Source organism: Lagopus muta, chromosome 25, assembly GCF_023343835.1.
Source record: "Lagopus muta isolate bLagMut1 chromosome 25, bLagMut1 primary, whole genome shotgun sequence".
NCBI lineage: Eukaryota > Metazoa > Chordata > Aves > Galliformes > Phasianidae > Lagopus > Lagopus muta.
The window spans coordinates 4,913,330-4,941,188 of NC_064457.1; the positions used below are offsets into that span (position 1 = coordinate 4,913,330).

Genomic DNA, 27,859 nt, shown 5'->3' on the forward strand with positions numbered 1-27,859 from the left:
GTCCAATTACCCTTTGCCACTGTTTTTGGATTTAGTAGAAGCCACCCTTCTTCTACAGAAGCAGGGAAGGACAAATTAAAGGATGCAGCATGCAGCACATATTTAATGAGTCAGAACAAGGAAATAAAATGACTCTAAGAGTGGATAATGAGTGTGGGGAACAGCAGGAACAGACAAGAATTATTCCTACAGCAGCACTGTCACAGGACCCTCATTTAGAGGCCAAGAATTGTAGAGGTGAAAGCATTCACTTTGAGGCTGGTGTTGAGGGGTTACTAACAGAGATCTCTGAGGGGAAAAGACAACTGTAATATTTTCTAAGAAGCTCCACTTGAACGCAAAACTTTGCAGATACAGACTGCATGTTGTTTTCCTGCCTTGTTCGATTTCATTTCTGGCCTTATGCTCTGTTCATTTCTTGCTGAAGGCACCCTATGAGTTACTAGAAGAGAGACTCAAGCATTTCTGTGCAATGTGAATCCACTGGGGCAAAAGATTCAGCTCCTGCACTGGAAGAGTCCAGCAAAGGCAAACCATGTCATGCTGAGTCACTTCTGAGGGACTCCTTGGGGCCCTTCTGGCAAGAAGTGGCTCAGCTCCTGGGTGTGACCTTATTCCACCTCACACTGCTCTCTGGAAAATTCTGCTGGACTCCTTTGCTTCCTCCTGTTCTGCTCCAGAGATGAGAATATGGGGGCAGAAGTTGTGCAGGATCTTTTCCAGATCCCCAAAGAAAGGCACAGCAGAAAATTGTGAAAGTAAGTGTTGGATTTAATAAGACACAATGAGGTGAGCTCTAGAGACAGCAAATACTTCCCAACTCCCTTCTGACACTGGAAACCCCATCTTTCCTTAGCATCACACAGAACCAGTGGAATTTATTCGAGTCACTCTGTGCAGACCCTTCCTATAGAGAGATCTATCTTCTCCTTTTATGATGGAACTCTGTTTCTGACATTATACCCTCTGGCACAGAGAGCACATCTGGGCATGGTGCACTCCAGCTGATTCCATCACTGCATTTTTTCAGGGATAAGGGAAGGGATTCTCAAGCCTGATATGCAAGGCCCCACAGAGCAGATTTATCTAGCCAAGGTCAATACCTCCAAAGTCTTTGGCAAGGCTCCCACTACAATTCCCCTCTCTTCACAGACTCTCCAGGTACCTTACAACATCAGGAACACACTTAGGATATTATCGTCCATTGACATTTCCCCAGAATCTCTGATTAATGGGGTTCATCTGCTGTAACAAGGGGGGATTCCTGCGTCACTGAAGAAGGGGGGCTGATGTTGGCACCCAACAAAGTGTGGCCTGGGAGGGTTTTATCCCCATATCCATCCAAGCATACAGCCAAGGCTGAGAGATGTGAGCTTTAGCCTGTTGGAGTGGAATCGTTGGTCAGAGGCTGCATGCAGAAAGATGAGGGTGGGGTGCACTGTCTGAATCTTCAAAGGAACAGAGCATCTCGTAGATCCGGGCACACATTTGATTCCGTTTGAGACTCTTCGGGTCTCTGTAATCGTGCCTCCAGACTGCCTGTTCGTTTCTCCCGCGAATTCAAACACTCGTGCCCACTAAATCCAGTCACCCGTCCCGGCGCCGCTGCCGGCCTTTCTCGAGCGGCGACAGCAGCGCCAGGGGCAGCCGCAGCCTGTGGGACGCGGGGCTCGGGGAGCTCTTGGGGTGCCGCGTTCCGGGGCAGCAGCACAAGGCCCGTTCCAGCTGCCGGGTTTTCGGAGCAGTGGCAGCTCCGGGTACAACCGACGGACCAGAGATCGGAAGCATCGCTCTCCCCTGTCCGTCTCGTCCCGTCTATCTGTGCTCTCGCCTGCCCACGTCGCCGGGGACACAGCAGGCAAGCAACGGTTATCTTCTGTGCCAAAGGAGATTTCGCAGCAGTCCACTCACCGCTTACGCGTCTGCATCCGGGCTAAACTACAGGTCACGCAGAGCGCAAACCCCGCTACCGGCGCACAAGCGCCCAGCACTCGCAGCCCGCAGCAAGCCCGAGTGCCGCCGGCGCAGGTCGCAGCCCCGGGGCGGAGCTGGCGGCGGCGGCGTGGGCAGGGAGGAGGCGGCGCAGGCGGAGCAGAGCCGGGGCTGGCGGGGGCAGCGCGGCGCGGGCGGCGGAGCGGCGGGATGCGGCAGTGCCGGGCCGCGGGGCTGGCGGGGCTGGCCGCGGTGCTGCTGGGTGCGCGGGGCTGCCGCCAGCGGGGCCGGACTGCGGGGCTGGACTGCGGGGCTGCGGGGGGACGGGATCGCGCTCTCCGTTGGCCGTCCGAGTTCTTTCCAACTTTGTGACACCCCTTCCTCTCTGCTGCATTCAGCCCGGCTGCCTCCAGAGAGCTCTGTCCACCCGTCTTTCCTTTCTCCCTGCACCATGCGTTCTTTTAGAATTCCCTTCCCACACCGCTGCCTTCTGCATGGCCTTTTCCTCTGAGTTGCTTTTCTTAATGTGTCGGACCACGTGTGAAATTTTCTGTCGGAGCAATGGAATGTCGGAGCGGCAATCAACATCACCTGCTCACACCCCAGCATACAGTCCAGTCAGGATATCTACTGGTACCGTCAGCTCCCGGGCCGAGGACCCGCATTAATCGTCAGCGCTTTTAAAGGCTCCAAGGAGGTGCCGGACCCGAAGGGGCAGCTGTGGGTGTCGGCAGACCGCCGCTCCAGCGTCCTGTGTCTCGCCCGGCCCCGGCTCAGGGACGCGGCGCTGTATTACTGCGTGTTGCTAGCACGGGGAGACGAGCCGGGGCTGCGGCCGGGCACGAACCGCTTGGGGCGGGGCGGGGGCACAGTGCCGTCCGGGCCCGCAGGGGGCGCTGCCTGCATGGCCGCCAAACTCCATCCTGACCGGGGTGCGCCGCCCTGAGCTCTCGAGGAAAATGAGAGCCGCACCCATAGCAGCCACTGCCGCAATTTTGGGTACACAGAGTTGCATTTGAGGTGGGCAGAACGGCAAAACTGTTAAAATAAGCTTTGTTGGACTACAGCAAGACATCCCCACAGTTCTATTCCATCTCCTACTCTCTTGTGCTTCTCCAGTGCAGCATATATGAGAGCAGTAGGAGCCCTATTCAGCTGCAGAGGCAAAGCTGAAGAGAGGAGCTTCTACGGTATGTCACAACCTCTCATTTTTTCAGAGAGAGGAGAAGGATCTCCATAAACCTTCACTCTATACCTGTCAGGAGCAAAGCTATTCTATGTGGGCAGCTCTGACGGCCACACATGGCGGAAAACAATATGAAGGACATAAACTAAAATGCAGAAATATTTAATGAATGTTTAAATAGGAAAGTGAGATTACCTCGAGCAGAGGCTCCACAGTGCAGTATTTACATGATCCCATGTTTGAGTTCATGCAGGGCATGTGCCTCATTTTCTAACAGGGTATGGACTGGTACAGGGAAACCTTGTATGTTGGGGGATCATAGGAAAAAGATATCGTAGGAAAAATGGAGAGAGAAATAGGTAGGTCGATTGAGAAATGAAAGCTGAGACACGAGCCAGGTTGTCACAAAGCACGGCATTGTCTCTTCCTATCAGTATTTCCTAGAGTAGCTGAGAATGGTCAGGTATTCTGAATGCAGGGGCTTGAAGATTCCTTCTTGATCCAGCACTGTGTTCGTGGCTCATGGACGAAATTCTCCAGGACCAGCGGCTTCAGCAGGGCGGGCACCTTCTGCCACAGGAGCGGCTGCCCAAGCCGGACAAGTCAAAGCCCCCCGAGGTGATGGGCACGCCCTCACAGCTGAGGATGCGGCCAACAGCAGCGGAGGTGGAGGAGCCCACAACGGTGTTCTGCGGGAAGGAGCTGAGGATGGGTCCGGGCAGGGTCACCACCACGGGAGAGGGCTCAATGGCGATGGTGGAGTTCTGGCACTGCCTGACACAGGGCTCATTGCAGCTGCTGGCCAGAGGGGTCGGGCCGCAGGGCCGGCATGGCACACACTGGGTGTAGCAGGACATGACTTGGGACTGGAGGTGCACCTGGGGGAGAGGGATAGAAGGAATTAGAGCACGAGGATATGTGAGGGACAGCCAGGGTTGCCTGTCACAAAGAAGGGAACTGCTAAGGCTGGGAGAGAAGGCTGAGAAAGGAGGTCACATCCCTTCAGCATGCCAGGGCCCTATGATTAGTTGTCTGACCCAGAGAGACTCTCTTTGAGTGCACAAATCTACAGCCATGTCAGCAGTGTCACAAGCACTCCCTGATCATACTTTATGCCCTCTATGGTCTCCCATGGCATGGAGATCCACTGTCTGATAGTATTTCTGTTGAGGCAAGAGGAGAAGAGAGGGTTTCACACTTACCTGGTTCCCAGCAAGAGGCAGGCAAGAGAAGTGGATGGGAGAGCTGGGAACTGGGCTGCCTTTTATATTGGTCCTTCATCGCTGCAGGTCCAGAGGCACAGTTGACAGAGGCACTAATTTTCTGACTAGGTAATCTTCAATGCAAGCTGTCCCTTCTCATTATGTGGGCTGGTTTTTGATTTGCTGCAGTGCTACCTGTTCATTTCCAGATTTATGACGTGCCCATTCTCTAATGAAGGATTCTTTAAGTGTTGTGATTTAAGGCTCAAAGATTCACAGTGCAGAATTGCGTTGGTGAGGCTGATGCCTCAGCTCAAGTGATGATCAGGTGTGGAGGAGGCAAGTGAAGTCATCCTGGTTCAGTGCAGTGGGGCTGTTGTGATTTCATGATTTCTGTTATCGGCGTTACACATCATAACATCATGTAGTGCACTGAAGGTTAAAGAGTTAATTGTGTAGTTCCAAGGATTGTTGATAGTTCCGTTACCTGTCTCATAAGAACTGGAGCCAATGTGAGTCAGACAGTTTATATTTGAGGTTGTTAGGATGTTACAGCTGTCAACATAAGCTGTGTTGGACACCGCAGAGACCTTCACCCATTTCACAGAATCACAGAATGGCCAGGGTTGGGAAGGAACCTCAAGGATCATGAATCTCCAACCCTCCTGCCACATGCAGCACCACCAACCTGCACATTCAATAACAGAACAGGTTGCCCAGGGCCCCATCCAGTCTGGCCTTGAAAACCTCCAGGGACGGGGCATCCACAGCCTCTCTGGGCAGCTGTTCCAGCACCTCACCACTCTCATAGTAAAGAAATTCCCCCTGACATCCAAACATAAATCTTTCCCTTTTCCCACAGCTTTCCCTTGTCCTGCTGTTATCTACCCTCTCAAAGAGTTGACTCCCCTTCTGTTTATAGGTTCCCCATAAGAACTGAAAGCCTGCAATGAGGTCACCCTGCAGCCTTCTTTTTTCCAGGCTGAACAAGTCCAGCTCCCTCAGCCTGTCTTTGTAGTAGAGGTGCTCCAGTATCCTGATCGTCTTTGTGGCTCCTCTGGACCCTCTCCAACAGCTCTCTGTCTTCTTGTATTGGGGGCCCCACACCTGGACACAGTGCTGCAGATGGGGCTGCAGAAGAGCGGAGTAGAGAGGGGCAATCACCTCCCTGTCCCTGCTGGCCACCCCTCTTCTGCTGGAGCTCCGGATACCATTTGCTTTCCAAGCTGCAAGAGCACGCTGCTGGCTCATGTGAAGTTTTCATTCATCAGGACCCCTAGGTCCTTCTCTGCAGGGCTGCCCTCAAGCACCTCTCCTTCCAGTCTGTATGGATGCCTGGGATTCCTCTGGCCCAAGTGCAAAACCTTGCACTTCATTGCGTTGAACCTCATTATGTTCACTCAGGCCCACCTTTCTGGATGGCATCCGTTCCTTCCACTGTGCCAACTGCACCACTCAGCTTGGTGTAATCAGCAAACTTGCTGAGGGTGCACTGGATTCCATTGTCAATGTCATTGACAAAGATATTGAAGAGCATTGGTCCCAAGACAGAGCCCTGGGGAACGCAGCTCTTTACTGGCCTCCACCTGGACTTAGAACCATTGATCACCACCCTCAGTCTGCTGTTTTTCAAGCAGTTTCTTATCCATCAAGTGGTCCACCCATCAAATCCACATCTCTCCAATTTGGAGATAAGGAGGTGGTGAGGGACCATGTCAAAGGCCTTGCTCAAGTCCTGCTAAATGACATCGATTGCCTTTCCTTTGTCCACCAATGCCGTCGCTCCATCATAGAAGGCCAACAGGTTGGTCAAGCATGACCTTCCCCTGATGAAGCTGTGCTGGCTGTCTCAGATTACACACTCATTCCTCATGTGATCAAGCATGTCATCCAGGAGGATCTGTTCCATGGTCTTCCCAGGCACAGAGGTGAGACTCACTGGCCTGTAGTTCCCCGGGTTCTCCTTGCTCCCTTTCTTGTAAATGGGAGTGACGTGACCCTTCCTCCAGTCATCTTGGACCTCACCTGACAGCCACCACTTTTCAAATATGATGGAAAGTGGCTCAGCAACCACCTCAGCCAGCTCCTTCAGAACCCTGGGATGCAGCCATCTGGCCCTATAGACTTGTACACATTCAGTTGCATGAGGCAGTCTTGGACTTGCTCTGCCCTTACAGTGAGGGGGGATTTACTGCCCCAGTCCCCAGCTAGAGGTTTAGGGCTGCATGGCTCAAGGATGTGAGAAACATTAGAATCCTGGCTTCCGTTGAAGACCGAGGCAAAGAACTCATTCAGTACTTCAACCTTCTCTTCGATCGTCGAAGCTAATTCTCCTTTTACATTTACCAAAGGAGGTACATTCATTTTGGCCTGTCTCTTCTGGCCAATGTATCTGTAGAATGTCTTCATATTGTTCTTCACAGCCATTGCCAAGTTCAATTCTGCCTGCACCTTGCTTTCCTGATCCCACTTCTGCAAGTCTGGATGGCATCCCTATATTCTTCCCAGGTGACACATCCTTGTTTCCAGAGCTTGTACGCACCTTTCTTTGCCCTCAGCGAGCCCAGCAGGTCCTTGCCAAGCCATGCTGGTTTCCTACCTCTTCTGCCTGCTTTCTTATTCAGAGAAATGGAGAGCTCTGGTGCTCTCAGAAAGGCATCCTTGAAGAGTAGCCAGCTCTCCTCAGCATCTTTGTCTTTAAGGACAGCATCCCAGGTCTTGGCCAACAATCCCTTGAACAGCTTGAACTTTGCTCTTTCAAAGTTCAGGGTTCTGACCCCACTCTTTGCTAGGCCCACATTCCTTGAGATCACAAATTTGACTAGGGCATGGTCACTGCAACCCAACCTTAACACCTTTAATGATCTCTTCCACATTGGTGAGCAGCAGTTCTACTTCATCTCCCAGCCTCTCCTGCTTCCCCTGTGCCGCACTAATGACAGCAGTGGAGCTCTGTTCCTAAGGACCAGCAGAGTGTCTTGCACCCATGTCATCCCTCACAGTCGTTGCTTTTCCTGTAAGCAAAGCAGAGTTGTGTTATCCTTTTTCAGGAACTTAGAGGGTCGTTGTGGGCAGAAGCACCACAAGACAAAGGCCGATAGCCACTTGTTCTGCCATAGACAGGGGTATCTTCTTCAGCTGCAGGGGACAGTGACCAAGAAAGCAGCCTCTGCAGTGTATCACATCATGCCATTCTTCTGGGAATGGAGAAGGATCTCCTTAACCTCTCATCTTATACCTCCCAGGAGCAGAGCCATTTTCCCTGGGTAGTTCTGGAGGCCATACACAGTGGAAATAAACATCAAACGCTCAAAGGAGATGAAAGAAATCTTTAATGAATGTTTACAGAGGAAAATGAAATCACCCTCAGAAGAGGCTTCACAGTGCAGGATTTGCCTGATCCCATGTTTAAGTTCAAAGACTGAGTTCATGCAAGACTTATGCCTTATTTTCCAGCACTGGATGAGATCGTTCTGGGGAACCTCACATATCAGAGGGGCACAGGGGAAAAAAAAAAAAAAAAGAAAAGAAAAAGTAAAGTAGAGAGAGAGAAAGAAAGAAAAAAGGGAGAAAGACGTAGGTAGGTGGGGAGAGGAATGGAAGCAGAGGATCAGGCATCAGCCAGCTTTACTGGAAGCCCAGGCATGCCTCTTCCTGCCAGTACTTCCTAGAGTAGCTGAGGATGGGTCAGGGATTCTGAATGCAGGGGCTTGAAGATTCCTTCTTGATCCAGCGCCATGTTTGCTGTTTATGGAAGAATTTCTCCAGGACCAGCGGCTTCAGCAGGGCGGGCACCTTCTGCCACAGGAGCGGCTGCCCAAGCCGGACAAGTCAAAGCCCCCCGAGGTGATGGGCACGCCCTCAGAGCTGAGGATGCGGCCAACAGCAGCGGAGGTGGAGGAGCCCACAACGGTGTTCTGCGGGAAGGAGCTGAGGATGGGTCCGGGCAGGGTCACCACCACGGGAGGGGGCTCAATGACGATGGTGGAGTCCTGGCACTGCCTGACACAGGGCTCATTGCAGCTGCTGGCCAGAGGGGTCGGGCCGCAGGGCCTGCATGGCACACACTGGGTGTAGCAGGACATGACTTGGGACTGGAGGTGCACCTGGGAGAGAGGGATAGAATGTAGAAGGAAATGAGAATATGTGAGGGGCAGCCTGGATAGCCTCTCACAAAGGAGCCAAGGAAACTGCTAAGGATGGAGAAGGTGGCTTGGGACAGCAGATCACATCCATTCATTGTGCCATGGCTCTACAAAGAGCAGTGTGACCGAGGGAGACTCTCACAGGCTGTATAAATCTAAAGCCATGTGAGCTGTTCCAATCATTCTCTATGCGCACCTTATCCCGTCCATGGTCTCTGATAGCAAGAACCTCCACTAACTGATTGACTCTTGAGGCATAATCTGACTTTGCAAGAGGAGGAGGAGAGAGGGCTTCACACTTACCTGGTGCCCAGTGAGGAGACAAGAGAAGAGGATGGCAGAGCTGGGATCTGGGCTGCCTTTTATACTGGTCCTTCATTGCTGCAAGCCAAGAGGCATCACTGGAACAGGCAATAATTTTATGACAAGCACACAGTGAATGTGAGCCATCCCTGTTGAGTTTTGGTTTCCTGTGCTGCTTTTTCATTTCCAGATTTTGCCTGTGTCCATTCTCCAATGAAGGATACTTTGAAGTGCTGCAATGAAAGGCCCAAAGATTTGTAGGGCAGGATTGCACTGGTGAGGCAGATGACTCAGCTTTAGTGCTGGATGGGTCCAGAGCAGGCAAGTGACATCAACCTTGTTCTCTGCAGTGGAGCTCTTTGGAGTGTCATTCTCAGGATAAGCTCCTGAGAGCACCAGTTGGATACCCAAGGCTTCCTGTACATGAGGATGTGCCTCGTCCTTCTCTTTCTCTGCCTCCTCAGCTCACTCTGATGGCCATTTGATTTGGCTTTCCACCGTGTGAGTTTTCTGCTAGGATTTAACCCTATACCATGTAGCACTGTCCTCTAGAAAACTGTTTTTGACAGTTTCATTTTGTGCATTCTCTGTGCAATCTGCCAGTTCACAAAAAATGTCGCAGATTCATAGAATAATTTGTGTATGAAGAGTCCTGAAAGATTGTCTAGTTCCAACAACTTCTACAAACAGGAATTCTTTCCATTGTATGTGGGTGGCTGGACTGGATGACCTCAGAGGTCTTTCCCAACCTTGGTGATATTCCATGATTCTATAACTAAGGATTTATTCCTCAGCTTCAAGAGATCCACCCTCCAGTGCCTAGGGGGCTGATGGAGTGCAAAATTGTTCTCCAAGGCCATCTCTGTGCAGGTTTATAGTCCACATAGGGATAAACTCAAGGATGCAGCAAAGTGGAAGCCTCTTTTTCTCCATCCCAACTCACTCCAATGGTCTCATGTGATCAAAAGTCCAGGTAGGTGGGCTGGACTGCTGGGTTTCAATTCTCTTTCTCATTCAGCTGCCATCTGGAGGAATTGTTGGACCTATGTACACAGAATTGGCCTGACCATATGCACATGCCCAATAAGTCCCAAGGCCCATTTTTTTCCCTCTGTGTACTGATGTCAGGAGCTGTTGCAGCCTGGGTACCTCATCGTCTGAAGAGATCTAGGGAAGGCTGGAGTGTCTGTGTTTAGCTGATCAGTGCCAGCAGTCCAGATCTACTATTTCTCTGAAGCCTCCCATCAGTTCCCAGCACCCATCCGCTTCCTTAAGACCTTCCTGTTTCCTGATCCAGGGGGAAAGAAGTTTTGTCATGTGTTTATGATTGTTTGGTTATTGTCATAACATCATGCAGTGCAGCACAGGGTCACTCCCAGTTTAAACAGAAGATAATGCTCCAGTTCCATAGATCGTGAATAGTTTCAGGTACCTGCTTCTTAGAAGAACTACGTACTACATACCCCAGAAGGCTTTGGTTTTTTATGTTTCTGTTTTCCATTCAGATGGAAAAGATAACAACCATCCACAAATCACTTGCCCCCTTTTCAGTCATCTCATCTCTGTTGCATGTGCCATCTCGTCACAGCATCAGAGTAAGGCCTTTGGCTTTTTATTTGATTTATTACCTACAATTCTAAGTATATTGTATTATATTGTACTGCAGTGTGATATCTTGTGTTCTGATATCTTATTTGGTAAACTAGGTTCTTTCTACACAGATTGTTCCCACTGCTTTGTTTTTCATCCCATCTCTCTGCCCTTTTCCCCCTTTTCCCTTTTCCTCTTTACCAGGGTGTGGGTCTGCGTGGACCCCTGCCTCACTAGTAACAGAACCGGGACGAACCAGCATGTAAACCGTTGGCACTGTGCTTCTCAGGTGCTCAGCTGTACTTCAAGCAACAGCACAAGACAAGGAAGGCACAGCAGGTGCCATGGCAAAAAGGCCATAGAGAGAGGCAGTCAGGATGGTTGAGGCTGGAAGATGGTGACATCCTGGAACAGGAAAGAGGCCCTTGTTTTAGTCACAGACATGCAGCTTCAGAAGAGGCACAGCCCCCTGGGCACTGGGGACAACAAGCAATCCATTGCAATGGCTCATCAGAAGTGGCTGAACTCAAACCCTATGACTACAGGAAGAAGAAAAGGTGTGTGAGAATTAAGGAGACATCTCCCTTGGATAGTGGATTCTCCAATTTGCTGAAGTCTTGTGTTTGTTTTCCTTGGCAGGGATTACCACCTGGGATGCTGCAGAGGGACTCCCAGGGCTTGTCTGCATATCAGGGTGTTACCACCCCATGCAGCTTTTCCATGTGAGCCTGCTTCCAGACAGCGGTGACTTTAACCACCCCAATAATGCTGCAGGGGCAGAATGGCTGGACACCAGGAATTCTGGAGATTTCTGAAATCAAAGGGAGACAACATTTATAATCCAGATAGCTGATGGAGTGATTAAGAGAAACTGTTTTTTGGAACTCTTCCTCACAAACAAGGAGAAACTCTTGAATATGGTATGAAGAAAGGACAGCCTTCACTGCAGTGACCATGAGTCTGTGCATCTTGAGATCCTGAGAGGACTGACCAAGGGCAGAATTGCAATCATGAGCTTCAAAAGAGACATCTCAGGCTCCTTAGGAAGACATGTGGCAGAAGATGGAAACTGCCCTGGAGGGGAAAATGCTGGAGAGCTGGCTAATCTTTGAAGGCAGCCTCTTCAAAGCACAAGACAAGCCCACTCCATATCCAAGCGTATTTAAGAGACACCAGCATGCAGTCACACGGAGCTCCTCTCTGAGCTGAAGAGAAAAAAATGAAATAAAATTTAAAAAGAGAAAATACACAAAAAGTGGCAGGCTAACTGTGAGTAATCCTGAGACTGCTGCCCATGCAGAGATGCGGTAAGGAACACACAGCTCAGCCTGAGTTACTTAACAGGGAAGAAGAGTGAGAAAAGCATCTCTAAGTCCATTCTTGCAGCAAAAAGAAAGCTAAGGAGATTGTATGTGCTTGGTAACATGAGAAGAGGGAAATAGTGAGAAGAAAATGCCTAACGTAATTTACCCTTCTTTTTCCTCCATTTTCATAACAAGTCATCTAGACAGACCTACAAGGCCCCTGAATTTCATTCATAAAATCCATGGGAATTAATATATTTAACCCTGTAAAGGAACAAAACGTTATGGAGAACATAATCCAGTTGGACATACTTGTGCCCTTGAGATGAGATGCCAAGCCTCGAACAGTTTTTGTTGATAGATGTTGTGATGCTGCTCTCCTCCACTCTCAGGGGTCATGACGCTTGGGTGATGGCAGCCATCACTAGGAAAGAACAACATGCATCAAAAAAATCTTTAGAAGGACTGAGAAAGGGAATTCAGGGAAGTCTGGCCAATTGTACTTCATGCACTCCTTGATCAGGTGTGTGCCTTGGAGCAGATGTCTCTAGATGTCATTACATGACATCCGAAAGACAGCGAGGAGGTTTGGAGCAGCCCGGGGCGGAGCTGGCGGCGGCGGCGGCGGCGGGGAGGAGGTGGCGCGGGCGGAGCAGAGCCGGGGCTGGCGGGGGCAGCGCGGCGCGGGCGGCGGAGCGGCGGGATGCGGCAGTGCCGGGCCGCGGGGCTGGCGGGGCTGACCGCGGTGCTGCTGGGTGCGCGGGGCTGCCGCCGGCGGGGCCGGACTGCGGGGCTGCGGGGGGCGGGTCGCGAACGCCTCTGTACGATTGGCATCTTTCTGACCTCGTGCACCTCTCTCCTCCTGCATGAAATTTCTGCGGAAGAAAATGGATTTTCTGAGTTTGCTGTTTCTTTCCTTCTCGGCAGCGGCTGTGAGCAGAGCTCAGGTGCAGCAGGAGCCGGCGGCAGAGACCATGGAGGGCACCGGCGTCAACATCACCTGCTCACACCCCAACATGCAGTCCAACGAGATCATCTACTGGTATCGTCAGCTCCCGGGCCGAGGACCCGCATTAATCGTCAGCGCCGTTAAAGGCTCCAAGGAGGTGCCGGACCCGGAGGGGCAGCTGTGGGTGTCGGCAGACCGCCGCTCCAGCGTCCTGCGGCTCGCCCGGCCCCGGCTCGGGGACGCGGCGCTGTATTACTGCGTGTTGCTAGCACGGGGAGACGAGCCGGGGCTGCGGCCGGGCACGAACCGCTTGGGGCGGGGCGGGGGCACAGTGCCGTCCGGGCCCGCAGGGGGCGCTGCCTGCATGGCCGCCAAACTCCATCCTGACCGGGGTGCGCCGCCCTGAGCTCTCCACAGAAACGAGCGCTGCACCCATAGCAACCACTGACTGAGGCCAGTTTGAGTCAGACAGTTATGTCCGAAGTGAGTAGGACAGCACAACTGATAGCACTTGCTGTGTTTGACAGCAGAGGGACATCCACACAATTGTATTCCAACTTCCATCTTCACATTCTTCCCCTCTGTCACAGTGATGAGAGCAGGTGGAGCTATGTTCCTGGGAGCCTGCAGGGTGGTTTGCCTCCGCAGCCTCACACACACTCCTAGTTTTTCCTGTGAGCACAGCAATGTCTTTGTTCTCTCTTTGCTGGATGTGTGAGGGTCGTTGTTGGAAGAAACACGGCAAGGCAAAGGCCAGTGACCACATCTAGTGCCCAAGAGAGGAGCCTCTTCAGGATGTCACAACTTCCTACTCTTCTGGGAACTGAGACTGGTTTTCTTCACTCATCTTACAGCCAATCTCCCTAAGCATCTCTGGAGGCCATACACAGTGGGAATCACAGAATCATAGAATTGCTTGGTTAGAAAAGACCCTCAAATCGTCATGTCCAACTGTAACCTAATCACACTACCCTAGCTCTACTAACTAACTAACTAACTAACTAGCTACCCTAACAATCCTCCACTAAATCATGTTCCACATCCAGATGGTCTTTCAGAGGTGGTGACTCAACCACCTCCCTGGGGAACCAATTCCAGTGCATAAAAACTCTTTCTGTAAAAAAATTCTTCCAGCCTAAACCTTCCTGGCACAACTCGAGGCTATTTCCCCTCATCCTGTCACCAGTGAGAAGAGACCAACCCACAGTGGAGCAGAGGCTCCACAGATCAGGATTCACTTGATTTCCTGTGGAATTCATGCAGGACATGTGCCTGCCTTTCCAGCAGAGGTTGGTTTGGTTCTGGGGATCTTTAGAGTTCAGAAGAGAGCAGGAGAAAAATAAAAAAAATAAAAAAATAAAGCAAAAAAAAATTGGAGAAAAACAGTAGAAAGAGGTAGGTGGAGGAATAGAAAGCTGAGACACGAACCAGGCTTTCCAAAAGCCCAGACTTCCCTTTCTATCCAGTCCTGATCCAGGTCTATAAATATCTGAGGTGTGGGGGGCAGAGTGGTGATGCCAGACTGTTTTCAGCAGTGTGTAGAGACAGGACAAGGGGGAACAGCCAGAAAATGCAGCATAGGATGCTCCACATAAAAACTTCCTTAGGTAAAGTGACGGAGCACTGGAACAGGCTGCTCAGGGAAGTCATGCAGTCTCCTTCTCTGGAGATGTTCAAGACCCACCTGGACACCGACTTGTGAGACCTGGTGTAGGGAATTGCTTTGGCAGGGGGTTGGACTTGATGATCTTCGCAGTTCCCTTCCTACCCCTACAATTCTATAATTCTGTGATTTCCTAGAGCAGCTGAGGGTGATCAAGTATTCTGAAAGCAGGGTCTTGAAGATTCCTTCTTGATCCAGCGCCATGTTTGCTGTTTATGGAAGAATTTCTCCAGGACCAGTGGCTTCAGCAGGGCGGGCACCTTCTGCCACAGGAGCGGCTGCCCAAGCCGGACAAGTCAAAGCCCCCCAAGGTGATGGGCACACCCTCAGAGCTGAGGATGCGGCCAACAGCAGCGGAGGTGGAGGAGCCCACAACGGTGTTCTGTGGGAAGGAGCTGAGGATGGGTCCGGGCAGGGTCACCACCATGGGAGAGGGCTCAATGGCAATGGTGGAGTTCTGGCACTGCCTGACACAGGGCTCATTGCAGCTGCTGGTCAGAGGGGTCTGGATGTATGGCCAGAATGGCAGGCAATTAGGTTAGTCCAGACAGTTTGTAGGTGTATCAAAAAGAGATCTTTGTGGGAAATATATATATATAAATATAGATAGATAGATAGATAGATAGATAGATAGATAGATACTGTAAAGAGAAGTGAGAGTAAGAGTGAGTAGAAGAGAGAAATTGTAGACACGCGGCATTTTGTTGGAGAAACCAAGGTAGCCTCTTCCTGTGTCTTTGCATAGCAAGCCAAAGATGTTTAGCTACTCCTAGAACAACAGCTCGAAGATTGTTCTTTCCATTGCCATGTTGTGAGATCCTGAGGGTCTTTGCAACAATGTCCATCATCTTTACTGAGGAGACACAGTAGGCCCAGGGGCTGACTGGCACTCCCTGGCAGCTGAGAATGCTGCCAGCAGCAGTGGAGGTGCAGGAGCCCGGAACAGTGCTCTGTGGGAAGAAACTGAGAATTGTGTCAGGTAGGATCAACACCACGGATGAGAGCTTGATAGCAGTGGTGGAGTTCTGGTACTGTTTGACACTGGGATCTTTTGAGCTGCAGTTCAGAGGTTTTGGGCTGCAGGGTTGGCATGGCAGGCACTGGTCTCAGCACACTTCTTGATGTCGGAGATGCAGTTAGGAGAGCAGATCTGGAGGAAGCAGGAGATGGATGAGGACCACTTTGGCACCACACCATGAGGGAACAAAGGCACATGTAGTGCCAGGACCCAGAAAGTGCCACTAGGTCCTAAATAGCTACTACTAAGACCCTAGATTGGCACAGGTCCAGCCTCTCTCCATGCCAGATCTCCCAGTTTTCTTCATGACAAGCAGTCCCAAGATTTGGCACGGAACAAAGCTGATAGCAGTTGAGAGGTCCATTGAACTGAGATGTCCATTGAGCTGAAAACTCCTTATGGAGAATGAGGGGCACAAGGTGGGGCCTCACACTCACCATATTGCCTACAAGGAGGTAAGAATAGGGGAGGAGAGAGAAAGGAGCTGGCTACCCTTTTCAATGGGCCTAATCTGCCCCATATGCAGAGGCATCCTTTATAGCTGTGATTATTTTCTGACAAGTCCCTCTTGAATATGTAACTTTGTAACTAATGATGGGGGCTGTTGTCACAGTTTCCTGTGTGACAGGGAAAGGGATTTCCTTTCTCCCCTCTTTCAGAGAGAAGGAAATAGAAAGACCCAATTAAGATAAGGAGAGAACAAATTTACTACGAGCAGTAAAAATATGAAAGAGAGTTACAATTAATAACTCAAATGGGAGAGAGGGAAAGGCTGTGACCATGCTGTTGGAACCCAGAATGCTCTCAACCCAGACTCAGAGATCACGTAGGGAACAGTGGAGGTTCATGGGATGGTAGTTTCCTTGGAGTGTCAGAACTCAATTGAACTGCTTGAGAGCACAGGAGCAGAAGTACAGCTCTGCCCTGCACTGTGCCTCCGCACCCAGTATCCTTCTGCACGATGATACGGAACACTGATAAAACCAGTACATCTGTGCATTGGCTTCCTACACTGCTGTATTATATATTATGCCATTCCCATTCCCCAGTAAAGGCATCTTTTGAATGGCAGGAAAAGTAGCCCAAGCATTCCAAGAATGTCCAGGCAGCACCTGTAATCGTGGTATTTTTACTAAGACAAAAAAGAAGAGAAATGAAAGCAGACTGAGCCAGCAGAGAGCCTTCAGATTATCTTTTCTCAAGAAGTCAGTTAATTAGTCTTGAATTTCCTCACCTCTCTTAATGAGATCCCAAAATAATCAGTACACCCTTGGTGTAAAACACACGGTATCTAGGCTTGCCTTCTGCCACAAGTGAAGGTATTTTGAGAAAAACTCACAGGCCTGTTTCCTCACAAAAGGAAAGAAGGAAAGAAACCACAGGAAGGAAAGAAACACACAAAGGAAAGAAACCTTTGTGTTGTAGAAACACAAAGGATGTGGAAAAGATGGAAGTAAGTTCTTCTCAGAAGTGCACAGTGATCGGATGATAATCATACCATTTAGAGCCATGTAAGTTCAGATGAGCTATTGGAAACTCTTTTTCTTTCTTCTAACCCTGAAAATCCTTAGGCAGTGCAGTAGGTGGTCCAGGAATTGTCTCCAGTCTTGGAAATGTCCAAGATATTCAGGGCATATCCCTGTCAATCCTCATCTAATGAAATCTTCTCCAAGTTGAGAATCTGAATGAACCAATTCTACTAGTCCTGTCCAACCCAAATAATTCTAAGATTCAGTGGGAAGGAAGAAGAGTAAGAACAGTTGCATTTTCTATGTTTGTTGAAGGCTGGAAGGAAGAAGTGGACAAACAGAGATTACAACAGGTTTATGTGTGGAAGGGATTATTTTTTTTTAATTTCTTCCCAATGATCTTTTAAGAAAGCAGACTTTGAGATGGGATGAGATAGCTCTGCAGTACTTTTTTTTAACATATAGCTCAGAGTATGCTTTTATTCTTCTTTTTAACATTATTATTCTCTTACAGAAATTTGATGAAGTCCTTTAGAGACTCTACAGCCCTTGTTGGAGCCTAGTTCCTCACTTCAGTTGCACATTGGCCCACTCCAACCAACCACGGACAGACACCTGGGGCTGCTTTACTGCAGGGTTCCTTGCCTCTTTCTGGGGACCTGGGGAAATTATATTGTTGCCAGGTGATGGAGGAAGGAAAAGGGAGAGGTGGTATAAATATGGGGGGGACAGCTGTTCCCATAAGAAAGCTACAATTTCCAAATAACTGGAGTCCTGAGGAGAGGGTAAGTGGGGCAAAACATCAGAAACTCTACAGTGTCCATTAGGCAAGTACTAAAGAGCAGATATTTATTGCAACAGATGGGAGGAATCCACTGGAAGCTCAGATCAGGAACACAGCCTCCCTGGCACGGGTGCTCCAGAGTCACCACATCTCCAAGCTGTGAAGATTTAGGCTGAGGAAGAGACACGTATAACAGCTGAAGGAGGGAGGACCCCAACACCAGCCATGCTAATGACAAGCATATTCTCCTCCTCAATTTATTCTTTTGGTCTCTTTGCCAAGTCGTTTCCTGCAGCTCTGCAGCTTTGTTCTCTTAGGGCTCTTGGTGGAGATGTGTGTTTTTCTGAGGTTCTTTGACACGTGCAGAAGGATCAGTCTCAGCACGCACCTCAGATATCTCATCCTCACTGCCTGAAGCAATCACTGACTTTAGCTGATGACGTTTCTTCTCTCCTGGAGACTCTTTCCCTATCAAATTCTCTCCTCCAAAAACTGCTCTTGAATTATTGGGAAAAAAATGCTGGGAAGCATTAGATCATGCCTTGCTTTTTCCACCAGTTTTCTCATGATGCTGTTAATGCTAGAAAAGAAAATATGAGGAAGAGAAGACCATCTCAATCATCTCAGACCTCCTTCCAGTCCTTCCCTCTTACCAACCATTCTTGTCCCTTTGCCTGTCCACACTGATCTCTGTGGGCCCAGTGTTTCACATATCATTGCAGAAGCCTTTTTCTATTCTTCAAATATAATTTTTTTGATAGATACTCACAGACGACAGCTCAAATTGGATGCAGGAGCCTCTCATCCCACTTTGGTGTTCTGTCAGCCTCTGTTTTGTCTGACACACGTAATAGAGCATGCACTGAATGCTCATTTCCTTCTGCATGCCAGCACTAGCAGAGCTTTCTTTTCCCTCCCTTCCTTGAAATTAGATCCATCTGAGGGGCAATGGAAGGGGTACCCAGCTCTCTCCTGGCAGTGCTGCTTCCTCTGAGCGCTCATAGTCCTCTGTCCTCTGTCCTCTGTCCATAGTCCTGCAGAGAGTCCTCTTATAGGAGGGGCTGAATTCAGGGGCTTGAGAGGAAAGACAAGGTGATAAAAGAGATCACACCCTGAAACTCTCCTCTACACCCTGGAATTCTCCTCCCTGGAGACAAGACCATTTTTACCATGAGCTGTGAAGAGGGCATGTGGTCCCTTCTGAGTTGTATGCTGTTCTGCACAGCAGGGACTGGAAGAGATCAGAGACTTGCTTCAGCCTGGCAGAACCATGCAAAATTCATCCTTGTCAACTTTTCCCAACTCCCAGCAGGGTGGACCTTGCCTGGGAGGGCATTTCTAAAGAACATAATGGTGCTGGTACATCACTTCAACAAGAATTCTATTCCCCAGGCTCCACCTGAAATCCCCAAGCAGAGAGTAGGTGGTGCAAGTTTTCTTGTGCATTTGCCAAGCCCCTGTGGAAATGCTCCCCCACTCTGCTCCTTTCAGGTTGGCCTCATGTCGTGGTTTTGTGGTTTGTTATCAGTATTCCGCATCATAGCATCATGTAGCCTGCTGGGAGCTAAAGATTCAATGCTGCAGTTCTGTTCTCAGAAGAGAAGAGCAAACTGCAGCTCCCAGAAGGCTTTATTATTCTTTTTCCATTTTTCATTCAGAGGGAAAGACAAAACTGTTTGGGAGTCATGAGATTGTTCTGCTTTTGCCCACCTTGGCTCTCTGTGCTCCCTGGCTGTCTCACCTACAACATTAGAGTAAGGCCCTTGCTCTCAGACACCCTCTTTCATTTATGTGATTTATTATCTTCGATTCCAATGACACTGGATTATATTGCATTATCTCACAATTCATTATCTTTTTCAGCAAGTTAGTTTTTTCCTTAGGTTGTGACCACTGCTTTTTCTTATCTAGGCCCATTTCCCTACCACCTCCTGCCCCCTTCCCCTTTTCCCAGGGCATGGGACTGTGGCTCATCTTGTCCCTCTGTCACTGGACTAGGCCAGACCAGGCCGAACCATGGCATTTTTTGAGTGCATTGGAGGGGAGATGAAACCAAACTTTTTAACCAACCACACACAAGAGATTTATTAGAGTGCCATATGGAGAACCACAGCTCTTCATTAGAGAGCTCTGATGCCCTAACCTTCACAGAAAGATGAGACTGTAGGCAGAGTGGTCTGCCAAGTTTGGGCACTGCACCAAATTTATTATTATTATTATTATTATTATTATTATTATTATTATTATTATTATTATTATTATTATTATGGGCACCATGACAAGTATGAAACTGTTCTTTAGTTTAGAAGGGTTGCATGAGGGATTAAATGCCATTATGGTCAGAATTATAATTCTTAGAATGTACTGGTTTCTTATTAAGTCTGCCGTTCTCTGTTCTGCAGTTATATATATACATAAAACAAATGAGAAGCACTGGTGGAGACGCCCATCTGCACCTGTATGCAATGTGAATAGTTTGAGCACTAAAAGTTACATCCCAGAAGGAGTACTAATTTTATAGACTACACAGTGTTTAAACAGGCTTCTAGATTCTCCTCTTGGTTTCCCATATGTTTTTGAAATGCTCCATCTAGAACATTCATGCTGATTATGTTATCAATCTCCCTGAATGTATTCCTCCCCATTTACATTATTTGGAGGAAGCTTTCCCCAAACCCAGAGAATACTGAGTGGCAGGGAATGTGGAGGGGTTCAGAAAAAATCTGACAGAGATGGGGACTTGCAGTGTCATTAAATTGCATCCTTAAACACCTGCAGAACCCCAAGAACCTCAGAAAATATTTAAGTCAGTGATGTTATGGCTTAGGTAGATCTGAGGAGGCCAGAGTGCCGCTAGCCGCGCACAGGCGCCCAGCACTCGCAGCACGCAGCAAGCCCGAGTGACGCCGGCGCAGGGCGCAGCCCCGGGGCGGAGAGGAGGCGGCGCGGGCGGAGCAGAGCCGGGGCTGGCGGGGGCAGCGCGGCGCGGGCGGCGGAGCGGCGGGATGCGGCAGTGCCGGGCCGCGGGGCTGGCGGGGCTGACCGCCGTGCTCCTGGGTGCGCGGGGTTGCCGCCGGCGGGGCCGGACTGCGGGGCTGCGGCGGGGGCCGGGGCCACGCTCATCTTTGTCCGTGTGGCTTCTTTCTGGCCTCTCTCCTTTCTATTGGAGTAAGAGGATTTTCTGAGTTTTTCTTGTTTTCTTCTCGGCAGTGGCTGTGAGCACAGCCCAGGTGCAGCAGGAGCCGTCGGCAGGGACCAGCGAAGGCACCGGTATCAACATCACCTGCTCACACCCCAACATCCAGTCTTATGATTACATCTACTGGTACCGTCAGCTCCCGAGCAGGAGCCCCGCATTCATCGAGTTCATCCACCAAGGCTCCAAGGAGCTGCATGAGTTGGCTGGGCAGCTATCGATGTCGGCAGACCGCCGCTCCAGCGCCCTATGGCTCGCCCGGCCCCGGTTCGGGGACGCGGCGGTGTATTACTGCGCCGTGAACCCACGGGGCGTGGAGTCGGGGCTGCGGCAGAGCAAGAACAGCTTCGGGCGGGGCGGGTGGGGCGGGCGGCGGCGCAGTGCCGTCCGGACCCGCAGGGGGCGCTGCCGCTCCTTCCGCCGGGCCGCGTCTCCTCTCCCGGCCGCGCCGAGCTGACAGTGTCGGCACGGAACGCGTCCCTCGCACTGCTCGGCATCCCAGAGTAAGAGATTCCAGCTGCGCACCTTCATGAACACGGCATGTCGAGATCACAGACACCTTCAAGTGGTCCCCACTGTGGCTCTGTTTTAAGACCATGAGCTTGTGTGACAGGATTCGGGGTCTTTGGAGGTGAGGTCCAGGACTGCTTTTTTATTAAACCCCCATACGCAGCTCAGCTCCACACAGCCTCAGGGTCACTGGGTGGAATGGAGGAGAGAATAAGGAAAGGTAAATGCATGAACCAAGAACTCATGGGCTGAGATAGTATATAAGGCAAACTCAATGACGAGCGTGCAAGTAAACCAAAACAATGAATTCATTCACTACATCTAATCAGTAGGCATGTATGCAGGCACATGTTCAGCCACTTCCAGGAAAGCAGGGCTCACCACGCAGAACAGTTTCTTGGGAAGACAATCACCATCTCTCCAAACATCCCCGCTGTCTTTCTTCTTCAGCTTTTGTTGCTGAGCATGACCTCAGATGGCATGGAAAGTCTTTGGTTGGTTTTGTCAGCTGTTCTGACTGTCATCTCCAAGATTCTTGTGCGCTATGAATCCTCACTGACAGGGCAGCATCAGAGACAGTAAAATCCTTTATTCTGTACAAGCACTGCAACAACTACAATCAGGATGAGGAGATCAGATAAGAACTCGGAGTAGATGCACTGCAACCCCAAGAGATGCCAGGTTCATACTGCAAGATGGATTGACTCAGAGAGATGTGCAACATTATTCTAAGCAGTTGAATGTCTGAGGTTAGTGAGAGGTGCAACAACGCCTCTGGAAAGAGGCTCTGAGATCCAGATCCTCACAGGGAAAATTTGTGTAGCTCCCCCAGCTGACCCAGCTGTTTAAGCCCATGTTCAAAGGCTTCAGAAGCACAGAGCAAAGGATCAAATCCTAAATGTTTTCCTTCCCCTAAACATCCCATGTCCAGTGCAATACCCAAATACATTTCTACAGCATCCCATGCAGATTCTGAAGTATGATGGTTGTACTCCACGTCAGGTTTGAGGTAAGGACAGGGCATGTGTCAGAAAGAGAGATGGGACAGAGGGAAATGGAAGAAGGGAAAGAGAAGGAGGGGGCATGTAGAGAAAAGCATCTCTGAGAGGTATGGAAGGTGGATGAGATGAACCATTCCTGTCTGGCTGGAATAAGAAAGCCATGGTCTGGATCCCACCTGGAGATGGAATTCAGGTCTGTCCTCATGCTGGGATGGATCCCAAGTTCTGAGAGGGAGGACTTGGAATCCTGCAGGGAACATGGACATTTGAGACAGCAAATAATAATAAATGCTTCATAAAAGAGAGGGCAGAAATGGACTCATTCAGGAAGGAGTTTCAAAAGGCCTGAATATGTATTTGTACATGTGTTCCATTTGAAACTGATTGTTTATTTGATCACTTTCCCTTTTCCTTTGTTTAACTGTGCTGAAAACTCAATGCCATGACTTTCTGATGGTGCTGCTGAGAGGCACTTCAAAGCCTGGACTCAGGATGGGATTTCTCCCCAAATCTTTGACTCAAGGCACTCAGTTTTCTCTGAGGATAGACAGCTTTCAGCACCTCAAGGAACCTGCAAACAAGAGCAGATTCAGCAGAGGCCACTGCAAGGTGTGTTGGCTGTGAGGGCTACAGGCTCATGAAGGTTGTAAATCAACTCCTTTGGTAACTCAAAGGGAATTACAAAAAAATATATAAATAAATAAATAAAAAGGGGGGGGGGGGGGGGGGGGGGGGGGGGGAAGAGGGAGAAGGTGATAAAGAACTCAACAGCATAAATCTTTAAGGAAAAAGGGAGATGAGGAGAGGGACCAGAACTCTTCAGCCCCTAACTGATGGGCTAACAGGGAACTACAGGTGTAGCTTTGAAGTGGGTGAGCCTGAGCTTTTTGAGTGACAAGTGAAAAGATAACAACAAAGATCAGGAATGTCTGAGAGGATCCTGTGGGAGTGTGCAAAACTTTTAAGGAAGGCTTAGGAAGGGGGAAGGATCAAAGGTGTGAGAAATGGGGGAGTGGGGAGGAAGGACAAAAAGTTTAAGTCAGTACACCTGCTGGGATCATCACTGCTCCAGAGAAGCCAGGCTCCACACAAGGCTATTAGCTGTGCTGAGGGCCGATGCTAACATTAATGGGGTGCATGAATGTGGGAGTGCTTGCAGAACTAATGGGTGAAGGTGTGTGCTTCCACTGGGGAACTGCAGTCCTGATTAGCCAGAGAAGAGGAACAGGGCTTGGCTCTGAGCTTCAGGCTTATAAGAGAACTGGCGTTGTTACCTGTGGGTGTTGCTATGGCAGTGAGTGCCCTGCCTGTGCAGCCAGCAGAGTCATTTCCAGCAGCTCTGTCGTCTTGGGGCTGGGAGGTGGTTTTCTGCCTCTTGCTCACTCACAAACAGGAGGCTCGGTCTCAGCATGCACCGCAGCTTTCTCGTCCTCACTGCCTTCCTGGGACAACTGCTGGGTAAGTGCTGGCTTTTAGTCAAGGCATCCATCTTCTCCCCACAAAGCGCTCACCAGCCTCACTGGGCTTTGTGGCAAACAGCTCCTGAGTAACAATAAACCTTGGGCAAATACTGACTGGCTGTTGTGGCTTTGCACCACTTCTCTCAAGATACTGCTGCTGTTGGAAATGACAAGGGAAGATGGAGAAGAGAGAACTCAGAATCCTCTGCTGCTTTTCTTTTCCCTTCTCTCTCTCTCTCACTGCCTTTCTCTTCTGGCCCAGCAGCTGCCACCTCCAGAGATCGCAGCCATCCCTGCAGTCCCACATTTCAGCCTTTCCAAGAGAAAGAAGCAGATCCTGTCAAAGTCACAGCAGTGACATTAAACATCTCATAAAAACAGCATTAAGGGGATGTCCCAGTCTGACTGCTGCCTGGTGCATTCTTGCCATAGCCTCTGGTGTTCTCCTGGTTGTCAGCACAGCCAGAGATCACACTTGTCACCATTCAGCTCAGCTTTGTGTATACTGAGGGACTTAGGAGCCCTCCAAGATGGCAGGGATGGAGAAGCAGAATGCATCTTTTCCCAAAAGCTCCATGGGTCCCTCACCCTACACAACCATGACAGTTGTTCCATGTTCCTCTCAGCAGGGGCACAGCACAGGATCTGCTCGGGACCAGAAGCTCAGAGCTCTTCCAAAACCACCTTCATATGCCCAGACCTCAACAGCTTTCTGCTGGACAAAGGACAGGGAGCCTTCTCTCCAGCTGCTTTGTATCCTCTCCATGTTGGCAGCCTGGAACCTTCCCTGCAGAGCTGCTCACCTTTGCTTTCTTCTTCCAGGTGTCATGGGGCAGACCATTGTCAGCCAGCAAGAAGGACAGGTCACAGTGCAGGAGAGAAACACCTTCCAGACCACCTGCACGTACCAGGCAGCTAACTTTTATGGTTTGTTTTGGTACCAGCAGAAGAAAGGCCAAGCTCCTCAGCTGGTCACATATGAGGCAGCAGCAGGCTCCAAGCAGAACGGCCGTTTCACCACGTGGCTGAACACCACCGGGAAATACAGCCTGCTGCGGCTGGCAGAAGTCGAGCTGTCTGACAGCGCCTTGTACCTCTGTGCTGTGCAGGACACCCTGGTGCAGGGAGCTCCCTTGGCCGTGCAACAACCCCAGGGAGGGAGGAGGTGTGTGTGCTGGAGGCGGAGCTTTGGGGAAGAGGCCCTCAGCTCTCCTGGCAGCGCTGCTTCCCTGTGCACACAGAGATCTGCAGCCCAACGTCCGTTTACAGACGTGAAGCACTCGCAGCCCGCAGCAAGCCCGAGTGACGCCGGCGCAGGGCGCAGCCTCGGGGCGGAGCTGGCGGCGGCAGCGGGGAGGAGGCGGCACGGGCGGAGCAGAGCCGGGGCTGGCGGGGGCAGCGCGGCGCGGGCGGCGGAGCGGCGGGATGCGGCAGTGCCGGGCCGCGGGGCTGGCGGGGCTGGCCGCGGTGCTGCTGGGTGCGCGGGGCTGCCGCCGGCGGGGCCGGACTGCGGGGTTGCGGGGGGCCGGGGCCGCGCTGATGTCTGCCCGTGCGGCTTCTTTCTGACCTTTCTCCTTTCTATTGGAGTAAGAGGATTTTCTGATTTTTTTCTTGTTTTCTTCTCGGCAGTGGCTGTGAGCAGAGCCCAGGTGCAGCAGGAGCCGCTGGCAGCAACCACCGAGGACATCGTAGTCAGCATCACCTGCTCACACCCCAACATTCAGTCTTACGCTGATATATACTGGTACCGTCAGTTCCCGGGCCGGAGCCCCGCATTCATCGGGTTCATTTATGAAGGTTCCAAGGACGTGCCGGACCCGGCGGGGCAGCTGTCGGTGTCGGCAGACCGCCGCTCCAGCGCCCTGCGGCTCGCCCGGCCCCGGCTTAGGGACGCGGCGCTGTATTACTGCGCCGTGGACCCACAGAAGCGAAGCCGGGGCTGCGGCCGGGCACGAACCGCGGCGGGCGGCACAGCTCGGCCCGCAGGGGGCGCTGCGGTGCTGGAAGACTTCCACCCAGCCCAGCGTTCAATGATCTGCTCGCGATTGCTTTCCAAGAGCATGAGTTTTTTTAACAGGGTTTTGTCTTGCCCCAAACACAGCACCTTTGGTATAGAGATGACTTCCTGACATTACAACAAGTATCCGCACTTAATGCTCATTCTAATGACCCCTCTTTTTAACTCATTTCTTGCCACAGTGCTAATTTATCCACGCAGGATCCTCCAAGAGAAGAGCTGGTAGGCACCGGTTCTCACTGCCTTTGAGAAGGCATTAAAAATATTCAGCTTTAGTGCTTAGCTGAGTCAGGGGGTTTCTGCAGCCCGTGTTGAATCAGGAGGCTATGTGCACATATACCTGACAGCTGAGCAGAGGAGAAGGGCAGTAGAAGCAATCCCTTATCCATTGGCAGCAGAGGTGCAGGTATCTGAGTCTGGCTGAGTTTTGAATGGCAGGGGTAGCTCACTGAGGACACTTGCTCTTTGCTGGGACTGGCTGTGAGCATCAGGAAAGGCAAAGTGAGGGAAGTACATAGCGGTCACTTTTGGGACTTCTTACCTTATCACTAAGTGACCTTCACAACCAGCAAATTCAGCTATGGCCTGACCACACAAGGCAGTTGTTCTTGAAGACCTCTGTAGGTCCCCTGCAATCATTCCGTTCCATGGAAGAAGCTCCCAGTACTGAAAAGTCTGTGCCTGACCATAGCTAACCCTCACCACAGGACAGATTGATTTGATTTTTCTCTTGAGAGCTTTAACCACCAGTTCCTCTTCACTCTTGAGATCCTTACTGTGGAAGAGGTGTGCCCCTCTGGAGCAGCAGAGAGAGCTTTGCTCCACCCCCGCTGTTGAAGTCTAGAGGCTGCTTATGGCTGGCAGAAAGAGAAGCTGAGAACTTGCCAGCTTCAGCTCTCTCATTCCAAGCACTGCCTGATACCCAGTGAAGGCAAGAGTGTGACATGGTCCTGCTTTTTCTGACAGCCTTGATGGGACTGACAGACTTCGGTGAGATGTGATATTCAGAGAGGGGAAGACTGGGGCAAGAGAGCACCCCATCATTTCTGGAGGGGGGGGAAGTACAAATGCTGTCTTCGTGGTAGAACTGGAAATATTTTCTGTAGGTATAGCAGGACCTGCAGATGGGTACAGCAAATAATCTGGCAGATGTCAGCAGCAATGACAGTATGGAGATGAATAGGTCTCTGGCCTTCTCTTTTGCAGATACCTAGCAGTTTACATGCACTATTCATAGGTATGTATGGTGAAAGAAGGATTGCTACTAGGGAACAGACCAGAACAGTAGATAGGAGCTTGTGTCCTCTGGGATGTACTGGAGAAAATGCTGTTAGTCTGTGTGGAGATGGGTGTAATCCTTGATAGAGCAGGAAAGAAGGCTGAGTCCGTGCAAGAACTTAGATGTGGCTCAAGGACAAAGCACGGACAGAATATGTAGGATGGAGCATGGGGTAAATTTCACAGTAAGAAATCACGAAGTGAGGTGGGACATAGCTCACCTCTTCTGCCAAAAGAAATAAAGGATTAATACAGCTCAGGAATTGACAGAACAGATGGATTCAGAACCTAGAGTGATAAAACAGGTAAGCTGACAGCCTTGGGTATGAGTAGCAAAAGAAAAGTGCATGTATACTTAGCTCAGGATTTTACAGCCTGTGAAAATGAAATGTAGAGCGGAGACAGTGAGCAGGTTGGCACAATGACAGATGCATGGGAGAGAGAGAATGGATATGTAGTCAAGCTGTGCTGAAATGTCTTTCTGGCTTTACAGGTCGTGCACAGAAGGACTTTGTGCTGCAGTATCCACAAGAAACAGCTGTTCAGACAGGACATGAGACAAGTCTGCACTGCAATTTCTCCACCAGCAGCTCGGTTTTCTACATGTACTGGTACCAGCAGCACCTGGCCCAGGCCCCTCAGCTGCTGCTGTGGGTGAATGCATTCAGGCCTCTTATGAGTTCTGGGAGGTTCTCCTCTGTGCTTTCTATGGAAAACTCCCATGTTCTTCTCCACGTGCGGGATGTCATGTTTCGACACAGAGCTGTCTACTTCTGTGCACTGAGCACACGCTGATGCCTGCAGCATGCAGCTGTGTACAGGAAGGTGTGGGTGCTCTGAGAAGCAGCTGCC

General features: G+C 50.5%; 1 protein-coding gene and 1 gene segment (V, D, J or C); both read left to right on the forward strand.

Moving 5' to 3' along the window:
* Nucleotides 1–784: 784 nt before the first annotated feature.
* On the forward strand, nt 785–22,882 carry LOC125684414 (uncharacterized). Its single transcript, XM_048926539.1, has 3 exons — nt 785–789; nt 1,746–2,194; nt 20,756–22,882. Exons 1-3 carry the CDS (start codon nt 785–787, stop codon nt 21,196–21,198), a joined length of 897 nt encoding a protein of 298 aa, XP_048782496.1. The 3' UTR covers nt 21,199–22,882.
* A 137-nt stretch (nt 22,883–23,019) lies between these two features.
* Nucleotides 23,020–27,615, forward strand: LOC125684503 (T cell receptor alpha variable 1-1-like). The segment is given in 3 exon segments: nt 23,020–23,710; nt 24,535–24,877; nt 25,342–27,615. Coding segments are annotated over 3 exon segments (498 nt in total).
* The last annotated feature ends 244 nt before the right edge of the window (nt 27,616–27,859 follow it).

Bases quoted from the DNA above. Each gene is read 5' to 3' on its own strand.
- LOC125684414 (XM_048926539.1), top strand. The intron at 2,195-20,755 runs GTGCGCGGGGCT...TCTTCTCGGCAG, and splicing joins GCTGGCCGCGGTGCTGCTGG to TGGCTGTGAGCACAGCCCAG.